The sequence below is a fragment of the Prionailurus viverrinus genome, chromosome D3, assembly GCF_022837055.1.
Source record: "Prionailurus viverrinus isolate Anna chromosome D3, UM_Priviv_1.0, whole genome shotgun sequence".
Classification (NCBI taxonomy): Eukaryota; Metazoa; Chordata; class Mammalia; order Carnivora; family Felidae; genus Prionailurus; species Prionailurus viverrinus.
The window spans coordinates 14468911-14491894 of NC_062572.1; the positions used below are offsets into that span (position 1 = coordinate 14468911).

At 49.6% G+C, this 22984-nt stretch overlaps 1 protein-coding gene across 3 annotated transcripts in view; it reads right to left on the reverse strand.

Annotated features, from left to right (window-relative positions):
* KSR2 (kinase suppressor of ras 2) overlaps positions 1–22984 on the reverse strand; it is a 428047-nt gene that overhangs the window by 102798 nt on the left and 302265 nt on the right. For all 3 annotated transcript variants that reach the window (XM_047828846.1, XM_047828844.1, XM_047828845.1), the window contains exons 6-7: positions 11727–11796; positions 8391–8474 (exon numbers count right to left, since the gene is read on the reverse strand). In XM_047828846.1, the coding sequence (XP_047684802.1) occupies positions 8391–8474; positions 11727–11796 (154 nt within the window). The remainder of the gene's footprint in view (positions 1–8390; positions 8475–11726; positions 11797–22984) is intronic.

The following is a 22984-nucleotide window of genomic DNA, read 5'->3' on the forward strand; positions in this document are numbered from 1 at the left end:
AAAAATAAAGAAACGTTGAAAAAAAAATTTTTTTTAAAAAAAAGGGCATTCAAACACTGGAATAAATTGGAAGTCTTGGGCTAGTTAACTCAGTTTTCTAAACTCACTTTTTACCTTCCCAGGGAAATGATTATGGGTCTCACCCCTACAGAAGTGGGCAGTGACCTAAATCAGAACACTGGAAATGTTTCTATTTGCACCGACATGCCCCAACCAACATGGGTCACCTGGGACATGGGACTTCCAGTGCTAAACCCAGGAAAGTCCCAGGCAAACCGAGATGTTTGATCGCATTATTGAATATTGTAATGGCACTCTAAAGTTGGCACTCCAGGGGTGCCTGCGTGGCTCAGTCGGTTGAGCGTCCGACTTCAGCTCAGGTCATGATCTTGCGGTTTGTGGGTTCGAGCCCTGCATCGGGCTCTGTACTGACAGCTCAGAGCCCGGAGCATGTTTCGGATTCTGTGTCTCCCTCTCTCTCTGCCCCCTCCTGTGCATGTACTCTCTCTCTCAAAAATAAATAAATATTAAAGCGGCACTCTAGAACTGAATTATAAGTATACCACAGTCCCATTGGTTGGCAATGACTGTTTCACTATATAAACCAGAGGCAATTCCACCAAGGGCAATTCTGCTCCCCCTGGGAAGATCTGGCAATGTCTGGAGACATTTTTGGTTGTCACAACTTGGGATGGAGTATGTGTCTGTGTGCGCGTGCGTGTGCATGTGTGTGTGTGTGTGTGTGTGTGTGTGTGTGTGTGTGTGTGTGTTGGGGGCGCTCCTGGCATTTGGGGGGTGGAGGCCAGTGATGCTGCTAATTATCCTGCAATGCACAGGGCAGTTGCCCAAACAAGGAATTATCAGGCCCCCAATTTCAATGGTTCTGAGGTTGAGAAACCCGATTATAAATGCTTGAACATGTCTCCCAAGAAGGATGGTTCAGAATATCCTAAAAGACAAATGGGGAACAAGAACTATGGAAAAGGAGGAAATGTGCTACATTTTCCAGAACTTTCCCTCACTTCAACCCACGCAGGTGATTTAGTGAGTAGGGTTCTCTTCCTTCTTTGCATTAATAGAAAATCTGTTTCTGCAACTTAATACGTGCTGACCAACTTATTGAAAGATTCGGATTTGAGGGAATCCTCAAGTCATTAATGCGACTGGTGCACTCACAGGTCCTATGACATCCAATTCAGAGAGGTTTAGAAACTTCCCCAGAATCACACAGCCAGGATGGGGCAGAGCCAGGACCTAAACAGCTCTCTCTGCCCCCTGCTGTTGTTTTATTATGCTAAGTTGGGTTCCTTAGAAGCAGATCCTGAGATGGGTGTTCTTGTGAGTGGAGAGAGTTCTCCAAGAGAGGCTGTTTCCTTTGCGGGGGAAGCTGGATAAGGAATGGGGGAGAAGCTAAGCAAAGATGTGGCTTCAGGTGACTCTAGTCTCAGCCTGATCCCCCCGGGGCTCTGGGCTGAGAACTGCACCACAGAGCGTGTCTGCCTTGAGGCAAGCAGGCTGGCCTTCTGTACCCTGCACCTGGCTCTGAGCCACCCGGAGCAGGGGGAGGCTTCTTCCCGGGCACCTTGGGGTGAGGCAGCCACAATCACCCAAGGGCAACCCCCCCCCCCCGCCCCGGGGCGGTCTCAGGTATGAACTGTTTGCAGCAGCTCCCACAGCAACCGGTAAATGAGGTCGCCAGGAAGGTAAGCAGACCATCGAGTCACATGTGGGTGAGGGAAGACTGTGCTCTGTGACCGCTAACTTCATCATTCTGTCTTCAAAACAGAGGAGCGACTGCTCCCTGGTCTTAGAGAAAAAGGAGACTTAGCACCTGCCAGACATTCTGACTCCCAAACCCCTCGTGTCTCAGGCCATAAGAGCAGGTGACCGGGAGAACATCAGAACTCCTGGCTTCTGCCTGCTCCTGCTTTCCTGCAAGAAGCAAAGGCCACCCTGATACCAGCACTGTTCTCCCCAAGGCCTTGCCCTTGGCAAGTGACCCACTCCAGCAAGATGACAGCTCCAGGGTTCAAGGAACGGGGCTGGACGGGGAGTGAGCGGTCCCTACCCAGGCTGGGAGCCACAGGGAGTAGCACCACGAGTCACAGCGGCATGGCCTGGTGCCCTGTCTGCACAGAAGAATCAGTATTCCCCGGCCCCCAGGCCCCGCCCAGGACAAACAACTGAAAAATATGCTCAAGTCCTTCTAAGTCCTGATCCAGGCTTTGCCCGTGCCTGTGTCCTTGCCTGTGACCTCGCCCAGAACACCCTTCCCCCTGCTCCACCTGGCTACTTCCCACTCCTTCCTCAAGACTTCAAGGGCTTCTTTTTTTGTTTTCTTAATGTTTATTTATTTTTGAGAGAGAGAGAGAGAGAGAGAGAGAGAGAGAGAGAGAGGGAGAGAGACAGAATCCAAAGCAGGCTTCCGGCTCTGAGCTGTCAGCACAGAGCCCGACATGGGGCTCGAACTCACGAACCGCGAGATCATGGCCTGAGCCAAAGTCAGACACTCAACCCACTGAGCCACCCAGGTGTCCCTCCTCCCTCAAGACTTCAAAGGCCTCCGGGACAGCCCCCCTGATGTGCATCATGTATGCACCCTTTCCCAGCCTGGTGCGGCCTGGGCACATCCCCCTACAGTAATAATTACCTACCTGCTTCACCCCTCCTTCTAGAACCATGTTCCTCACTCACACCCCAGTGCAAATCTGAATCCTCTGGGAAGCTTATTAAAAATGCAGGTTTCGGGGCGCCTGGGTGGCGCAGTCGGTTAAGCGTCCGACTTCAGCCAGGTCACGATCTTGCGGTCCGTGAGTTCGAGCCCCGCGTCAGGCTCTGGGCTGATGGCTCAGAGCCTGGAGCCTGTTTCTGATTCTGTGTCTCCCTCTCTCTCTGCCCCTCCCCCGTTCATGCTCTGTCTCTCTCTGTCCCAAAAATAAATAAACGTTGAAAAAAAAATGCAGGTTTCGGGGCACCTGGGTGTCTCAGTCAGTCAAGAATCTGACTTCTTGATTTCGACTCAGGTCACGACCTCGTGGTTCATAGGTTTGAGCCCCACATCGGGCTCTGCAGTGACAGTGTGGAGCCTGCTTGGGATTTTCTCTCTCCCTCTCTCTCTGCTCCTCCCCTGCTCTCTCCCTCTCTCTCTCTGTCAATAAATAAACAAATAAAAAAAAAATGCAGGTTTCTACGCCCTATGGCCAGAGTCTGGGCCAAGAAGTCTTGGGAGGGACTCAGATGTGATGATTTTAAGTTTTAAGCCACTAGCAGTGACCGTGAGCATCTGGAGGACAGCAACGGTGTCTCTTTCACCTTCGGACCCCAAGAGGTAGCACAGAAACACCCCTCACAGCACACACCGAACCAGAGATGCTGACTGAACTGAACCCAACCCTAAAGAAGGAGTGGGGAGAGGGGAGGCTAAAACACGCAGGAGAGACAGATAATTCAAATGCTACTTCTCCACCGACAGTTTTTTTTTTTTCAACGTTTCTTTATTTTTGGGACAGAGAGAGACAGAGCATGAACGGGGGAGGGGCAGAGAGAGAGGGAGACACAGAATCGGAAGCAGGCTCCAGGCTCTGAGCCATCAGCCCAGAGCCCGACGCGGGGCTCGAACTCACGGACCGCGAGATAGTGACCTGGCTGAAGTCAGACGCCCAACCGACTGCGCCACCCAGGCGCCCCTCCACCGACAGTTTTGAAAGACGTCCCCCTCCCTTCCATACTCAGCGCATGCAGTAAAAGCAAACAAAACAAAAAAACAAAAAACACACATATGCACAAAAATACCTCGGTTCAAACTCTCCCTGCCTAGAGCACAAGCCATGGAATTCACCACTGTGCACTATCCCGTAAGACACGCAGATAGGGGTGGACGGGTTTCCAAGGAACCAGAACTCAGCTCTGCGGAAACCTGTGGAAGGACCCCGAGGAGGAAAGATGCAGACAAGGCATGAACGAGGGCTGGGAAACCCATCAGCACGTTCCTGCAGCTGAATCTGTAGTCAGCAGACAATACGTGGATGGTGCTGACATCCGACCACTTAGAACGAAACTCCATTCCGCGCTCATGAACCTATTAGATGAAAAGTCCTCAATTCAGATAACTGCAAATTGCTTTCTGAGCATAATTTCCTATTAGTTCGCTAATCTCTCTATTCAGAACGCCAACAAGACAGCTGATGATAATTCCGGAGGAAGTGGCCATTAAGCCGAGGCAGGAGGAAAGGGGGTTAGACGTTCGCAAGTATCCTGGCTTCCTGGGTGGGGGGGGGTACCCCAAAATTAATCCGTAAAGTTAGTAACAGTATTAGCTTTCGTTTATGAAGTTCTTATAATGTGCCAGGTACAGACTGAGCATTTTACCTTACGTATTAGCTCACTTAATTTTTGTTTTGTTTATTTGTTTGTATTTTTGTTGTTTTTTTAAACAGTCGAGTGAGGTAGATATTGTTTGGACAGGAGAAGAAATGGGGCTCAGAAGTGGTCACACAGCTATTCGTGGAAGAGTCAGGATTCAAATGCAGGCGTGTGTGTCTGACCTACAGCCTGGGTTCCAGTCATGCCTTATCTGTTTGGCTTATCACACAAATATTACTGGAGAGACGATGATGCAGAAGAATCAAGTTTATAGGACCGAGGCCAAGAGATGAAAAGGCACAAAAGCCTGAAAAATAGCAAAGATCGACCAGTCTGTAAAAACAGAAAACAAAAAACAAAACCAAAAAAAAAAAAAAAAACAACAACAAAAGCCCCAAACACAAACCTCATGTGCTGAAATGTGAGGCTGGAAAAGAAAGCTTGAGGTTGGCAAACTACCACTTTTTTGTAGAGCAGTGGTCCCAGGACCAGCAGCATCAGCTGCACCAGGGAACTTACCGAAATGCAAATCCTGGGGCTCCATCCCAGACCTGCTGCATCGGAGACTCTGGGGCGGGCCCGGGGAATCTGTGTTTTAACACACCCTCTAGGGGATTCTGATGCACACTTGAGCTTGAGACCCGTTATCTAGACAAAGAAAATCAGCTCTAACAGGGAATTTGGAGATCACCCAGAGGAGTGCTTCTCAGACCTTAATGTGTGCAAGAATCACCAGGACAGTGATTAAACTGCAGAGTCTCTTAAATTGCAGAGTCTGGTGCAGCAGGTCTGGGCATGGTCTGAGAGTCTGCATTTCTAAACAGCCCCCAGGTGCTGCTGCTGCTGGCCCAGGGACCACTGTAGAGTCACCAGGGTCCAATCTAATCCTTTTCACCCAGAGAGTTTCTAGCAACAACAGAACCAACATTGCTTTAGGTTTAAAAAACAAACAAACAACAACAACAACAACAACAAAAAGAACAAGCAAACTAAAAAAGTCATTGCCTTCAGGGCAGATTCAAATCCATGGCTCTGGAATGCTTCCGGAGAACAGGAAATGTCCAGTGCCACACATCACTGCTTTTCCAAAGTTCCGGTTCAAGTATAAAGTCTTCCCTGAGCACTTTCGTTAAAATCTTAGCCCTAAGCCCGGCCCTTCCTCTCTTCCTTCACTGCTTCCTTCTTCTCTTTAGTTTCTGGCACCCTCTGCACAGATGATCTGTTTTACTGGGTTGCTTACTGTCCCTCCCCTCCCCTAGCACGTAAGGTCCAGGAGGGCAGGGGTTTTGTGCGTTTTATTCACTGTGATGTCCCTGCTGCCTAGAAGAGCTCCTGGCACATTTATGGAGTAGCTGCTCATGAACAGCTGAGTAAACGAACAAGCAGTTCTGCCCGTTTTTTTCTGAAAAGCTGCCTCCCCATTCTCCGTGCCCCCTCTGTGCAATGCCATCTGTCACTCTCTTTATGCATGCACTTCAGTCCCCCCGAAATCCACTTCTCTGTAGGTGCGTCTTTCCCTAAACCCCTTGACGACGGCGTCTGTGCGTTACCCGTTTCTGTCCCCCATCCAACCCTTCTGTCAGCCCATCAGTGTGTCCCAAATTTTGCCCATCTTCAAAACCACGTAAAAACTGCAGGATTTGGTTCGTGGAAGAGTGAATCCAAACTTCAGCTGGTGACAGCAGTAAAAATAAAGCCAGCTCATAATTACGTACTGGAGATAGCTCTAAGCTCTGTTGTAGTTAACACAAGTACAAAATTGTTGTCGTTACACAAGTGTCAAAAAAACCACCGGAAGCATGTCGGAACTTTCATAGCAACTCCGGACTCTGCTTTCACTGCTCTGGCAGCTTTTCTGAGAGCTGAGCAAAGTGGTGAGATCGACGGTAAAATCCAAACATGGCTGGAATGCTGCCTCTTATCTAGCCATCTCTGCGCAAGGTGGAGTGAGGAAGAAAGTTCTCTGACGAAACACCGTAATCGAGGGCAAGAACGTTCCACTGGCTCCTTCCAGTAGCTCTATTGAGGGCACCAGCGTCAACCCACTTTGCAGACCAGAAAACTGAGTCGCGAGAGGACAACAAGCCTCTCGCTCAAGCTCATACAGAGAATGCAGCAATTGAGCTGGGGCTCAAACTCAGGTCTGGCTGCTTCCAAAGCCTGTGCTTCTCCCCCAGGTTCTCCCCCCCCCCCACCGCCACCCCTTCCCCAGAGGCCTCCCCCAACCCTTGGCAGGGTCTGAGTCTTTGTTCATTACTTCTGGAACAGAGAACAGGAGCAAAGGCCACCTCAGAGTTCCACCTCTAGGGCTGAAAATTAAATGGCTCAGGAGGTGTTCAGCCTCACTGACTCCTGGCTGCGGCCCTGTCACCTAATTACCCGGCTTCAAAGCCTCCACTCCGCAGGTGTGAGGATGTGAGGGGGCTGCCGCTTCCCCTCAGAACACGGTGTGACAACGCATGGATGAGACAGCCCCCCCCACCCCCACCCCACCCCGAGCAGCTGGGGTATGGGACGCATCAGACAGCCTTCAAGTTGGACCCCACCGCCTGGCCTTGGAGTCAGAAAGCCCAGAGGCCACCATCCTAAGGGCTCACCTGAGAACCAGGGTCTAAGGAAGACCAAGGTGGGGACGTGGGCCTCCAGATGGTAATCGTCTCCCCACCTCGCCTTATGCCGCCGCTGCTGCTGTCCCCTCCCCCCTCCCTCAAGGGACAGGATGTTGGGGGGCCTGAAGGAGCCCGAATGGGATTTCCCAGCCTGGGCTGGACAAGGACAGAGGGACTCCTACATTCTCTGAAACTAAATGGCTCCTATAAAGCAGACGGAAAGATGCACTGAATATTACTGACAATTTTCTAGGGATTGGACCAGGGAGGTATTTCACACAGGCTTAGGGAGAGAGAGAGGGAGGCCAGGCAAAAAGGCACTTGTGACCTCTGACAGAGGACAGAGCTCAGAGGCTGGCACTGTGCTGTGTCCTTTCGTGATTTACTGAATGCTTACACCGGATCGGCCAGGTGTGACGATTATTCCTTTCGTGCAGATAAAGCGCGCGCGCGCACACACACGCGCGCGCGCGCGCACACACACACACACACACACACACACACACACAGGCAGGAACAGAAAGGTGAGGTGAACTGCCTAAGGTCACACAGCAAGAGCATCACAGAGCCGGGATTTGAACCTATCTTACTCTGACTCCAGAGCCCATACTGGACATCAGCTTTATTCTGTCACCTCCCTGCCTTTTGCCAGCTGTGACCTGGAATGCGTGTGTGGAGTAGGGGAGGGTTGTGAGAGCTCGAGAGCGACATGATGCCACAGAAGGAAGGGGAGTTAGGGGGTCAGGGCCGTGTGCCCGCAGGCAGGTGACTTCCCCTTGCCGAGACTCAGCGTTCACATCTATAAAATGGGGAGCATCAGAACACCGCCCACCCACCCTCCCCACCCCCGCCCCAACAACGCAGAGGAGAAAAAATAAAGAGGAAAAGGACTTCACAAACTCTAACTCAGGAACTGGGAAACTAACTACAGCTGAGGAGCCAAAGCCAGCCGGCCGCTCAGTTATGGAAATAAGGTTTTACTAGAACAAATACATTGGTCACACCCCTTTGTTTACATATTGTCTCCGGATGCTTTTTAGCTACAAGGCCTGGCTGAGTGGCTGTAACAGAGACCCCTGGGCCCACCAAGTCTAAAATACTTACTATCCGGTCACCTAGAGAAAAAAACTGTGCCAACCCCTCATGTTAAATGCTGTGAATATGCAGAGTACCGCCGTGGCTCCACACACCCCGGTAAACATCTCCGGCACCATCCGTCCGCTCTGGTTTTCATTCACAATTGTGCTGCTTGACCCCTTGCCCAAAGGCAGAGGTTCACTTAGGACGCGGTTCTGAAACGTAGGGCAAGCGATTCTCCCGAAAGCTAGGAAACCTAGCTTCCGCAAGCTAGTTCAAAGGCTAGCGTGGCTCTAGCTGACGTCAGGCACCCTGAAAACACTTCCTGGTGCAGCCACTTACTTGCAATTTTTACACTTGAGGCCAAAAAGCATTCCTTTTCCACAGACTGTGCACGTCTGAGACATCCAGTACTTGGTGGAAAACCTGCGGAAAAGAGACAGAAAACGTTCAGGGCCAAGGTGACGGTGACCCCCAGCTGTCTCTCAGGATGAACCACGTGAAGGGTGAGTGCACAGGCCCCCAGGGTCCAGCCTGGCTTCTTCCGAGGAGCGTGACTTCATCAGGTTGTTTGGGCCGCTGGAGCCTCAGTCTCCCGCTCTGTAAAGTGGGGATGGTAAGCAGGACCGGCCTCACAGGTGCTGGGAGGACGAAACAGGTTATGCACGTCAAGGGGCTTCACAGCGCCTGGCATGTAGTCAGTGCTCACTCGATTGGGCTGGGACTCTACTGTCCCCTGGACATTCATGACAATCCTACATTCGTTCAACAGGTATTGCCCAGTGGTCTGCTATATGCCAAGTTCACTTCTGGGACAGAGTGACGGGTGGGGGGCTAGAACGGCCCTCAGAGGACCACAAGGCGAGGTGGAGCCTCCTGGGAGGCTGGCAGACCGGTGCCCCCTCTCTGCCAATCAAACCATCTGGGGAGCTTTGCCGGGGCCTCCCCCTCCCCCCCCCCAAGAGCTGAGGCCTCAAACCTGAGTAGCAGAACTTAAGCAGAAGTTTAAAGTGAAAACTCTTTTCAGACCGTCAGCTCATCTTCTCCGCCCACCCCCTGCCCCCCCCACCACTTGTTGCCAACAGAAGGCAGTTTGGACGCCCCTGATATACAGCTGCCAGCCAGGAACAGAGGTGCCTACGATTAACTTCCAGGGGCTCCCGCGGCCGCTGGGGCGCTTTCTTCCCCCAAGAGACACCAGGCAGTGGCCGGGCTGCCCGAGAAAAGTATTGCAGGTTGCCGGGTCAGAGTTAATTTTCATTTTCAATTTTTGCCACTTTCAGCAGGAGTTGTAGCTAATCTCCACTGCCTCCGAGTGTCAAAATGAAAATCAGAAGTGATTATGTAACTTGGTGCTTGAGAATTTTGAGGGCAAGGTTGCAGCCCTCTGCTGCACCAACTTGCTTGATTTGGGTCAGTCACTCTCCAAGCCGAAGGAGGCGCAGCTCAAAGCCTCCGTATGGAGGCAAATAGCAACATTCTGAACCAAGACTCTTGTGGCTGAGAAGACTCCCTCTCCAGTTCTGGACTGGGGGTTGGTTAAGCCTTTTTCTGCCCCTTCCACGGGGCCACTGAGTTTGGCAGGGTCTACTTTATGGGATTTGGCAGCTCTTAGGAATGGTGACTGGGCTTGTGGTCCACCCCCCCCCGGCCAGCAGTGTGGGCATGGAGGGGAGGCGGCGTGAGCTTTGTAGCCGGGAGTTCTCTTTCCTTTCCAGTCCTCTCCCATCTCTGGGACCAGCTCTCTCTCTGAGCTCTGCCTGAGGTGACTCTGAGGACAGTGGATGGAATGGGATTTCAATTTCATTTCTTCACCAAGGCTGGGGTGAGTCTAGGTCTCCCGTCCTGGCATGGGGCCCGGGGTCACACTAAAGAGTAACAGGGCATCCCCAGTCCTGGCTCCACTAAGAAGACATTCCTGATGCCCAAGACCATCATCCTTCCTCTGAGAATCAGCATTCGAATATGAGGTACCACCAGATCTAAATTGCTAAAGCTGGGAGATGGGGCTGCGCCACCAGGGCAAGATGGAGCTAGGGGCAGGGTCAATCCAGGGATGAAGCTTCGTCAGGGGTGTGGCCAATCCGGAGGTGGAGCTGATCAGGAGTGAAGCCAATCCAGAGGGGGAGCTGAGTCAGGGGTGAGGCCAATTCAGGGGTGGAGCTGAGCCAGGGGTGTGGCCAACCCAGGATCGAGCTGAACCAGAAGTGGTGTCAATCCAGGTGCGGAGCTGAGCAGGGGGCGTGGCCGATCCAGGGACGGGGCTGAGCCAGGGGCGTGGCCGGCCCAGGGGCGGGGCTGAGCCAGGGGCGTGACCGATCCAGGGGCGGAGCTGAGCCAGGGGTGGGACCGATCCAGGGGTAGAACTGAGCCCGGGGTATTGGGAAGCACACAAAAAAGGCCCTTCTTTTTGATGCCTTTCTCTCTGCGGCTCACGGCCCGACCACGGACGCGTCTATCACGTATTTCTCACTGCTTCCTCCATCGTTTTCTCATTTGGGTCTTAACAACTATTCTGTCGACATATTTCTTTGAAAACCTGTTGACAAGGTGCCATTCAGGGAGACAGTGTGCTCATTCCTACCTCGGGCCCACCCGCCCATGGCGATATGTCTGCCCCTGGTACCGCCCCCCCCACCCCCCACCTTATAGCCCCAATGCCACACACTGTCATGGTCTGTTAAGCATCTAGTCCTCGACTGCACCGCGAGCTCCCCAAGGGCTCCCGACGCCTTGCGCAGTGCTGAAACCAAGGCATGTAAATTCTCTACAAATACTAGTGCAAAGAATCCATGAATGAGTGAACGGGTCCCTCGGCTAGTTCCCAGATGCCTCTGGGTACATAGAAAGAAAACTCTGAGCAGCAGTGCCCAAAGAATACAGAGTGCCGAGGTCAATTAGCTTGTAGACCCATCCCTCAATCGTGCAGGGCCTCAGTTTCCTATCTGTCAAATGGATATGATCACACTTGTGCTACTTACCCCAATGAGTTTGTGAAGAGACTGTGAGGGTAATGACATAAAACGTAGAAAGTTAAATCTGGAAAGTCAAAGAACTGCCTAGAAGGGCTGTCTAGTAGATACAAGTGTCCTTCCTGATAGGACAGGTGTACCCCTGGTGAGGTTATTCCACGGACCCAACAGGGCTGGAGCTCTGGGCTGACCTACAGCTCACCAGAGAGTACCTCTGAGTTCAGAATTCAATCTTGTCTTCTGGGTGGGGAGACCCAAAATTAGGCTGTACAACATTTCTCTTGACAATGATACCGTTTACCGAGCGGTTATTATGAGCCCTTTGCTTAGCACTTTACATATATTATGTCATTGATCCTTAGGACACCCTAAGGGTAGGCAGAATTATCTGATGAGAAAACCGAGCCTCAGAGAGGTTAAGTAACTTCCTTCTGGTTGCAAAGCTTTATTAGCCAGGATGCGAACACAGGACAGTCTGACTCCAAATCCCTGGTTTTTAACCATTATGTGCTGGTTTCATAAGGGCCAGGTTAATAAGAAGCCGACATCTCAGTCCCCAGGGGGCACACTGAGGTCTCGCTTGGCAGAGGAGAGAGAGGCATGATGACATGGGAACTGAAGCAAAATATCTGCCTGGCCTTCCCCCACTCTGGGGGCCAGATATCTACCGGAGGTGGGTACCGGTGCCCACAGGAATCCAGCCTACCTGTGCTTAATGGAGTTGCCGAGGTCTCTACGAGGGATCTGTGGGGACCAGCGTGGCACGGACAGTGTGTCTGCAGGGAGAGAAGAGAGAAGAGCCTGTTACACAGAGGATCAGAGTGGGGCGGGCTCCGGCCAAGCCCGAGAAGGAAGAGGGAGGCTCTCCAGCTTCAGGAAGGACAGTTGACCTACCACCATCACTTGCTAAACCAAAGCCAAATGGAACACTGGTTTAACACGTGTCACCTTGACTTCAGCAAGGTCCTTTGGGCAGGGCAACCAGGGAATGCCTTGAAAGAAATCAGCTGTGGAAAGAATAAAAATGAGCTCTGCTTCCATTTACAGAGTGCTTAGATTGTGCCAGGCATGTGTTAAGTGACTCACAGGCTTTAGTTCGTTACATCCTCAAAACCACCCCCAAAGACAGGGAGTTGTTAGCATCCCCACCTTACAGACAATGAAACCGAGGCTTGGAGAAAGGACGTCATTTGTGCAAGATCATACATGTTGGAGGCTGCACAGCAATGCGGGTCCAGATTTGAGGGACTCTAGATCATATGCCCTTGTGTGCAAAGTTCCAATGCAGTAGATTTCCAAATGCCAGGCACGCACATCCCACTTTCCCAGTCTTGTCATGTCCTGTCCAGCCACAAAATTATTTTATTACTATTTTAAGTTAGCTCTTTTTGTTTAAACACACTTATGTTAAAAGCACGCTCTATATAGAAAACTAGTATCACTTGCTGTATATTGTCAGTAACTATTTAAAACATGTCCAAACATGTACCATCTAAATAAACTCATGTTAAAATAGGTAGATGGATTGATAAGGAGTGGATGGAAGAGGGGGTGGATGGACAGATGGATGGATAGAGGGGTTGGTAAGTGAGTGGATGGATGAATGGTTGGATACGTGGGTGGATGGTCAGATGAGTGGGTAGATGGACAGATGGGTAGGTGGGTGGTTGGCTAAATGAATGGCTGGCTGGCTGGCTGAATATCTGGATAGCTGGGTGGATGAATGGTCAGACAGGTAGGTAGACAGACAGATGAGTGTGTAGATGGACAGGTGGGTAGATGGGTGGGTAGAATAGTCAGTGGGTGGGTGGATGGATGGATGGATGGATGGATGGATGGATGGATAGGTAGGTGGGTGGATGGATAGGTGGATGGATGGATGGATGGATGGATGGATGGATGGATGGATAGGTAGGTGGGTAGATGGATGGATGGATGGGTAGGTGGGTGGGTGGATGGATGGATGGATGGATAGGTAGGTGGGTATATGTATGTATGTATGTATGTATGTATGTATGGATGGATGGATAGGTAGGTGGGTAGATGGATGGATGGATGGGTAGGTGGGTGGATGGATGGATGGATGGATGGATGGATGGATAGGTAGGTGGGTAGATGTATGGATGGATGGATAGGTGGATGGATGGATGGATGGATGGATGGATGGATGGATGGATGGATAGGTAGGTGGGTAGATGTATGTATTTATGTATGTATGTATGTATGTATGTATGTATGTATGTATGTATGGATAGGTAGGTGGGTAGATGTATGTATTTATGTATGTATGTATGTATGGATGGATGGATGGATGGATGGATGGATAGGTAGGTGGGTAGATGGCTGGATGGATGGGTAGGTGGGTGGGTGGATGGATGGATGGATGGATGGATGGATAGGTAGGTGGGTAGATGTATGGATGGATGGATAGGTGGATGGATGGATGGATGGATGGATGGATGGATGGATGGATGGATAGGTAGGTGGGTAGATGTATGTATTTATGTATGTATGTATGTATGTATGTATGTATGTATGTATGGATAGGTAGGTGGGTAGATGTATGTATTTATGTATGTATGTATGTATGTATGGATGGATGGATGGATGGATAGGTAGGTGGGTAGATGGCTGGATGGATGGGTAGGTGGGTGGGTGGATGGATGGATGGATGGATGGATGGATAGGTAGGTGGGTAGATGTATGTATGTATGTATGTATGGATGTATGGATGGATGGATGGATGGATAGGTAGATGGATGGATGGATGGATGGATGGATGGATGGATGGATAGGTAGGTGGGTGGATGGATGGATGGATGGATGGATGAATGGATGTATGGATGGATAGGTAGATGTATGTATGTATGTATGTATGTATGTAGGTATGTATGTATGTATAGGTAGGTGGGTGGATGGATGGATGGATGGATGGATGGATAGGTAGATGTATGTATGTATGTATGTATGTATGGATGGATGGATGGATAGGTAGGTGGGTAGATGGATGGATGGATGGATAGATAAATGAATGGATAGATAGGCTGATGGATGAATGGGAATGAGGAAGAAACAATAAATCATACAGACTTCAGACTGGGTGCTTGCCCTCATCTGGTCTTCCCTTTCATGCTTTAGGTGAAATCCCAGCGACCTCTATTATCCCCTCACCTCTGACTATGTTCTGAGACTTCTTTCGCAGATGCTGAGCACCAGCCCCCACCTTGACTCCATGACCCGGCTGCCCTGGCATCCCTCCTCCCAGACCTCAAAGGCCCCAGGGCAGTGTGAAACGAAGCAGAAATGAAGCAATTCTGCCCATGGAATCTTCGCCAGCTAGGAAGACAGGGAACGACCGGCTGACCCACACACCAGCTCTCATTTCTCAAGCCAGATAGATGGAGCCCACTTCTTATTTTCAGAGCTGCAAACACACACCTCATTTTTCACAGCGATTGCTATGGAGCGGTGTGCTCGCTGGGAGCCCAGCATGTCTGAACCGATCAGGGAGCATTTAACCCCAACCCACTCACTCCCCTCCTCTGTCTAATGACACTGCCCACAGTCCTCTGAAAGCTGTTCCCAGAAACCCCGATTCCACCCTTGTGAAACTGGGACCATTTCTAGGAGAGCTGGTGATTTTCCAAGCCCAAAGGGCAGAGAAAACCCACGAGAGAGACAGCATGATATATCAATCAGCATCATCGCCAGTGGAATCTCCTCTAGTTGGGCTATGAAATGTCACCAAGTCCGAGCCATTTGACCATTTGTTTCTGAGGGAAACGAAAAAGACAAGAAAGAAAAATGAATTTTAAAAAAGAGCGAAAGAGAGCTTTCTTTCCATTGCCACCTCCTTTGGAGACTTCACTCTGATCTGGAAAGACAGACGCTCCTTGCTAACTCTCTAAAATGCGTTCTCCTGCACCGGGGCAGGTACAGATGGGACAGCTGTGCTGAAGAGAGAGTGGTAGTGCGCACAGATACCCAGCCTCCTCGTGGGGAGTCTAGAAAACCAGGAGTGCCAAATGGGCTTCATCTCATGGGACATTGGTAGTGGCTGTCTAGAAAACCGTGTTAAGAACGATCCTGAGGCCCAGTAGGAAAGAACACCACGATTGATTAGCAATGTCTGCCACGGGTGCAGAATAAGGGAGCACCAAGGAGTCTCTGTGTATCTGCCTCTCCCACAAGGACAGGCACCACACCTTCACCTCTGCATCACAGAGCCAAAGTAAATACTTCAGATGTGTTTGCTGAGTTCAAGAGTATTATAACGAAGTGCTGAGTTAGCTGATCGCTCAATATACATCAGGCATTATGCTGTGCAGTTTATCCCTGGAGACCACACCCCTGTGCAGTCAGTGTTCGCGTTATTCCCTACAAGGAAGACACAAGGGCTCGGAGAAATGCAGTGACTTTGCTAAAGGTCGCACAGCTCAGTACCAGCAGAACCTCAAGGAGTAATTCTGTAATGGCTCCTAAGTCCTCCAAAGGCCCTACACCAGTGTCCTCCACCAAGGTGACTTCTGCCCCACCCAGGGGACAAGTGGCAATATCTGGAAATAATTCTGGCTGTCACACTGGGGTTGGGAGGTGCTACTGACATCCAGTGGATAGCAGCCAGGGATGCTGCTCAACATCCTGCAATGTACAAGCCAGTCCCTACACCAAAGAATCAACCAGCCCCAAGTGTTGCAAATGCCAAGGTTGAGAATCCCTGATCTGGATGTCTTCCACAACTCTAGCCACCTCGCGCCCCCCCACCCCTGCCCCGAAAGAAACCAAAACGGTACTTCTGAGGCTCAAGTCTGCAGAGAACAAATCCTCTATTATAAGCACATCTCACTTTTAGATTCATATCCCAGTTAGGCTGTTATTCTCAATTATAGCACCTTCTCAAGAAGTAGAAGTAATTAAGTTTAGTTGTTTGGTTTCATTTCCCAGTTTCTGATGGAAGGGGTGAATTCTGTCAATTACATTACGCAGCTACAGCATCATTAGTCTCAAGCAATAATAATCTCCGTGTGGTTTCGTCCGTGGGTGTGCAGATGTGAACTTTGAGATCCCCTCTTTCCTTTCTTCGTGTGGATTTCATTAAACTTGCCAACTCAAGCCTTAAAGCAAAGAGAAACTGTTTAAAGGGAAGGGGGGGAGAAATCTATGAAAATCCAGGCCTTATCATAACAGAGAAGGCAAACAGCATTTACAGCAATTAAACTGATACAGAAACTTCTGTTTAACAATCAAAGCGCCTATTAAGATGTCTCCATAGCTGAACAAAGCTTCTTTTCTACTCTAATTTTCTGATAACAAGCCATGCAGACGTGGAGGCAGAATTGTGTGCGTTCCTGGTGCCTTCAGCCCCAGGGGTAGAATAATAGAAATGTCTTCTCAGATGTTTCCATTTCTAGCGTACAGAATGGGAGTATCGCAGGGAAGGAGGGTTCTTCTCTCCTACAAGTACCTGTCTATGCTCTCTCAGAAGTTCCTCCATACAGAAAGGGGATAAACCAGGAGCCCTAGTCTTTGAAACCCCCTCAGGAGCCAGACGGACATACAGAAGCCTCGACACAAGGAACCGACATTAATAAAGCATTCGCATTATGAAGAGCTTTAAAATGAGAAACTCGGGCTCTGACCTGGTGGGAAGGAACTTAGGCTAACAGAAGAGCCAGGTGTTCAAAAAACATCCATAAACATTTAACAGGTAGAGATCGAGCCCCACGTCGGGCTCTGTGCTGACAGCGCGGAGCCAGCTTGGGATTCTCTCTCCCCCTCTCTCTCTGCCTCTTCCCTGCTCGCACTCCCTCTCTCTCTCAAAATGAATACATTAAAAACTTTAAAAAGAAACAAAAAGAACTTAAAAACATTTAACAGGTAAAAACAGGTGATGATATAGCAAAGCAAGAGGAGGAGAAAAAGCTGGAGACGAAGATGAAGAAGAAAAGAAATAAGAAAAAGAAAAATAAGTATGCTATTTGTTGGGCATTATCGTATGCCAAGCACTATTGTCAAATAATCCCTTGACATATATTATCTCATGTAATCCATCTACTACGATATATGACGTGCAAGAATGCAGCAGCTGTTAGGATTAGCCTCATTTCACCAAGTAAATCAGGAAGCTATGCCATTTGCCCAAGGTCACACAGCAAATAAAGGCCAGGGCTGGGGTTTTATTTTTTTTATTTAAAAAAAAATTTTTTTTCAACGTTTATTTATTTTTGGGACAGAGAGAGACAGAGCATGAACGGGGGAGGGGCAGAGAGAGAGGGAGACACAGAATCGGAAACAGGCGCCAGGCTCCGAGCCATCAGCCCAGAGCCTGACGCGGGGCTCGAACTCATGGACCGCGAGATCGTGACCTGGCTGAAATCGGACGCTTAACCGACTGCGCCACCCAGGCGCCCCTAGGGCTGGGGTTTTAAATTCAGGTCACATAGCTTGGGTTCGATAAATGACAGCCAATTTCATCCCCATTTCACAGATGGGAACACTGAGGCTTAGAAGCAATAAGCAACTGTCTATAACTAAGAAGTCACTGAGTTAGGATTTGAACCACAGACAGAACAAACTGGATGTTTCTAGTCCAGACTGCTCTCCAGATACACGGAATTCAACCCACCCTGTATGTCCGTGCCTCCTCCCTCTGTCTGGAAAGAGCAAAGGAAATGGTGAACACTGACCCTTTTAAGCTCAGGGAAGAGCTGCAGAGTCTTGGGAGGTGGTGTAACAGTATGTTGTTCATTTCAGCCGTCACTCCTCCAGTTTTTCAACAATATTTTGTCGAGTAGAATTATGCCCACATCCCTCCCCCAAGATGTTCTAATCCCTGGAACCCGTAAGTATGTCACCTAACAAGCAAAAGAGATTTTGCAGATTGATTAAATTAAAGCTTATCCAGGTGAGCCCAATGTAATCATAAGAATCGTTATATATGGAAGGAGGAGGCAGGAGGGCCCAAGTTAGAGCAGGAGATGTGACAGTTGCTGTCTTTGGGGATAGAAAGGACAACAGCCAAGGAAGCTAGAAAAGGCAAGAGAACAGATTCTTCCCTAGAGCTTCCAGAAGGAGCCAGCCCTGCTGACACACCTCGACTTCAGCCCTGTGAGTCTGATTTTGGACGTCTAATCTCCAGAACTGTAAGGTAATAAACAGGTGTTCGAAGCCACTGAGTTTCTGGAAATTTGTTACGGCAGCCATAGGAAACCAATACAGCATCTGAGCCTGGAGTCCAGAGGAGGAGTCAGATAGTGAGTAAATAAATAAAAGCCCAAGGTAATTTCAGACAGCGATGCATTTCATGAGGGAAGTAAAGCAGTGGGGGCTTTGGGATTTGCTTTAAAGCAAGGGGAAGGAACCCTAAAGTTCATTAGAGCAGAGTCGGGATGCTGTGCTGGGGGGAAGGGGTGGGTGGGTGGGGGGGGGTCTCATGCATTTAAGAGCTCCCTCTGGTGGCCAGGGGGAGAATAGCCCAGTCCGGCTGGGACAAAAATAGGTGCTCCCTCCAATTTCTCCTCCCCCCTCCTCCAACTCTCCACCCCACCGAGGCTCAAAACATCAGCCCTGACCCTTACAAGGCCATTTTTTTCCCCAGCCTAGGCCTTTCCCACTTGAGCTGTCGTGATCCCACTTGCAGCCCCCAATTAAAAAAATCCACATCGCAGAATAATCAGTCCACAGAGGAGTAATGCTCGGGGCTTGGTATGTATCCCAAGTGGGGATATGGCTCTTGGAGCCATTTCTTCACTTAATCCAAACAATCCTATGAGGTTGTATTCCTAGTTTAGAAGTAAGGAAAATGAAAACTTCATTGTTCAAAGTCCCATGACCAGTATCTGGTGTACTTCAGGATTGGACTCAGTTTCCAAAAAAATTAAAGCCTTGCTATCCATCCCTGATAATGTGTCTCCTTCTGAGCCAAGTGTAAAAATTGTTTAAGCGATACAGTCCTAGAACTGGAAAACACCACAAGAAACTGTCTGTTGCAGCCTCTAAGCTCTCTACCCTTTCAGACGCAAGCTACACTATCCTTAAATGTTTCCATGGAGATAAAGACCTCTGGGCACAGAAAACTAGTAATAATCACGGCTAACATTTATTGAGCACCTACTGCATGGCAGGACTCAGATTAAGTGCTTTAGATGTATTATTTCATTTACTCGTCATAACTCCATTCTAGGTGGTACGGCTGGGGCTTGAGCAGGGGCACCAAATCCGAGAGCTCATCCTCAGAAACCACCACAAATGAAATGGAAGCTCCAAGCTGCCTTTAAGCTTCCATCCCAGGGACATGACAGACTGAGTGAGTTCTCAGCAACAGCGCTGCGCTCAAATCAAGTCGCAAATTCTCTGGGCTCCAAGATACCAGCAACTAATGAAACTGAGACCGTTCAACTTTTCTTGTGGGGTCACAGGCCAGTCGCCGGCTAAAATCCTCCTGATTTATCCAAGAGGCCAACCAATCCTTGGCTAAAGCTGCTCATGTTATTATTCACATAGGAGGGAACAACTCTATTTGCTTTAATATATAATTCAAATATACGAGATCTGAAAGTTTTTTTTTTTTTTTAATTATGTGCTGTCTCTAAAGGTTACAGTTCCATGGTGTTTCGAGGCCAGGTTGAGTTTATTTGTGTATTTGGGCATTATTTTCTCCCTGAGACAGCTACAACCCATTTCCCAAGGTCCAAATTTCATTGTTTAGGGCCCTTGATGGCTACAGAGGCATCCAGAGAACCACCTGGCGCTGGTCAGTATATACATAAGACTGCCTGGGTGCCTTGTCGCAGGGGAAGAAACAAGACAGAGGGGGCTGACATTGGTAAGAGATGGGAGGGATGAGCAAGGAGAGTGCTATTTGCTCCTGATGGAAGAGACCATTCAGGGGAGAGTCAGGGATTCCCATGGCGTTGACTCAAAACAAAAAGCAATGGCAAAGCTACCTGTTTAGAACTAATAAGAGGACTGGGATGGAATGGAGGCATCAGGGTCAAATAAATTCACATGTATTTGGGGTTTAAACTAGGGACAAGGCCCTGAACATGGGCTTCCGGAGGAGACAGAGCGGCATAGTTCACTTCCGAATGGAAAGGGCCTCTAGGTCATCAAGTTGCCCCATGGAGTGTGGGCAAGGGTTCACTGCAGAGGTCCGGTCTGCCAACTACTAGCTAGGAGATTTGGGGCACTTTGACCTCTAGGTCTCAGTTTTGTCTCGTGGGGAAAAGGAGTCATAATATCTCCCTCCCAGGCTTGTTAGGAGGACGAATGGGGTAATGTAGTTGGAAAAGGCCTGAGCTGAGTGCCTGACACATTATGGTTATTATTGTTTTTGTCATTGTCATCATCGCTCTGCCTCAAGGATTTATGCACCAGTTAGAACATGACAAAGCTATCCAAGGACCATGACTGAGTGCCTGGCTTGGCAAACTATGACCCTCAGGCCAAAACCAGCCCATCACCTGCTTTTGTACACAAAGCTTGATTGGCATACAGCCTCACCCACTCATCTAATACATCGTCTGTGACTGCTTCCTCACTACGACAGCAGAGTTAAGTCGCTGTGACAGAGATGGTATGGCCCACAAAGCCGAAAATAATTATTACCTGGCCCTTTACAGAAAAAGTGTGTCAACCCCTTTTTTAGGGCTGTGCAACTCATTTCCTTAGCTGATTAGCAGAGAGACTTTTTTCCCCTTTTTCCCTTCTAGTCTTATTGAGGTATACCTGACAAGTAAAGTGGTGAGATATCCAAAGTATATAATGTGATTATTTGATATCCATATCCATTGTGGAGGGTTCCCCCACCCCCCACTCTGAAGCCAGAAGACCTGGATTGTAGACACACGTCTGCCACTTACATGGTGTGGATCCTTGGACAAATGACCTGCATTCTCCAGGCCAAAATGCGCATGGCCACTTGGTGCCGTCCCTCTGCTCACCTGATCCCAGCCTCCTGTGGGTTGTTTCATTTTCCAGAAGAGCGGAGCAAGGCACAGGAGGACCAGTAAGCGGTCCAGCTAAGAATCTAACCCATACGGGTCTCACCCTGAGCCTGTGTTCTTCCTAGCCCTCCCTGTCTCCTGGTAGAATAATCCATGAGGAGGCAATGTCTCTGATTACCTGCCACTGCTGAAATCCATGTCAGCTCATGAAAGCAGAGGGGAAGGAAAATTAACTCTCTCCTCTCACTGCTTCTGACTGGGCTAATTAATCAGATTACCCAGCTGTCACTTCATCAACACAGAGAGAAGACCATGAGGATCCATAAGTTATAATTGGAGGCATGGTGGTGCCGGTCTTGGCCAAAGGGAGGAGACAGAGAAAGTGCCTTCTTGAGAGGGTCTCCAGGTAGAAGTCGACCTTGGCAGGACAGATGAGCAGTCAGGGCACTGAGCAAATGGTAGGACAGATGAGCAGTCAGGGCACCGAGCAAATGGTAGCACAGCGGACAGAGGGCTCATATGCGGGGCAAGAGGCAGGAAAGTGCAGACACAGGGTGACAGGGGCAGACAGGGAATCACAAAGTTCTCCACACCCATTCCTCCTGGCCCCAGGTTACAGATTTTTTTTTTTTAAATATTGAAGCCAAACCAGAAGCACCTTCAAGATCCAGTGGACCCACTAAAATCATTCTCCCCCTTTGAAGAAGCCATTGCCACCTTGTATCTGAGTCCTGGCAGGTCCCTGCTGAGCGGGGATCCCCTGAATTCCCCACAAGTTGACGGTGATGCCCTCACTCCCTCTCCCGGGGAGCAACATGAACCCCGGAGTCATCACCTGTGATTTATTTCAGCCCCTCAGGTGGCCTCAATTAAATTTCACTGCCGGTAAAGGAAGAGAGAAGAGCTGAGGCATTTAATTACATTTTATAATGTGCTCACTGCTGAATTTATTAAAGTGTATCAGGGATTTTTAACCTCGTAACCAAACAATGGGAGACCCCGTGCCACACGAGTAATTATCTTCCTTGTGGGGATGATGGATGGAGAATCCAAGATGTTAAAAGTAGGACGGGGATGCGTGTGGGGTGGAGGAGGAGCAGGGGCTCGTGGGGGGCAGGACAGGGAAAGTGAGGCAATGGGGCTCTAATTCCGTGAGCTACCACCCCACAGATTGGAGTGGGGGGGGGGGGAGTGGTATTAATGATCACTTTTCCCTCAACTCTAAAAAGATGTATTGGGAAAGCTTTCTTCTTCCAGTATCCCTACCCGAAACTCTCCCCTCGAATTTCCCCTTGATATAATTTTACTGCTATGGTGTGGAAAGAGGCAGAGGGGGATCATCCTGGAATGTCAAAAGCAGCTTATAGAAAAAGATAATAAAATTAAAATACAAAAAGGGAGTAAAATATTATCTAGAAATCCAGAAGAGTCTCATTAGGATAATGGATCCACCTTGGTTTATTTGGGAAATAAATTTTCAATAAGGAAATGCATGCGGTGGGAGTTTGGTGGGTGCTGGGGGGGGGGGGGTGTGGGTTCCTTAAATATGATCCTGAGAGTAGGCTTGGGGTATCCACAATCACTGCCTCAAGGACCTTTGTCATAGGTCATATCTACCACTCAAGTGACAGAGAAAGGCCCGATGGAGAGGAAGAATCTGCTGATCGTGGCCAACGGGACAAAAATGCCCCATGCATCTGGAAGGCAGCAGAAGGTGAGGGCCCGTTGTGGGCTCCAAATTGCCCTTAGCCCCATGGCTGTCCCCAGCCCCCGCCCCAGCCCTCCCCCAGTCACATTCACACCACGGATCAGCTCTGTACCTCCCACCTTTAAAGATGCTGTTCTCTCGTCCCAGAACATGCTTCCCCTCCCCACTCCTCTTAGCCAGACTCATGCCAACTCCCCGTCCAAGATCCAGCTCAGGCATGGCTTCTCCAGGAAGCCCTCCCTGAATGCACAGGTGGGCAACGTCCCTGCCGTGACCCTCTCGGAGCATCCCGTGCTCACCCCTCCAGGCCAG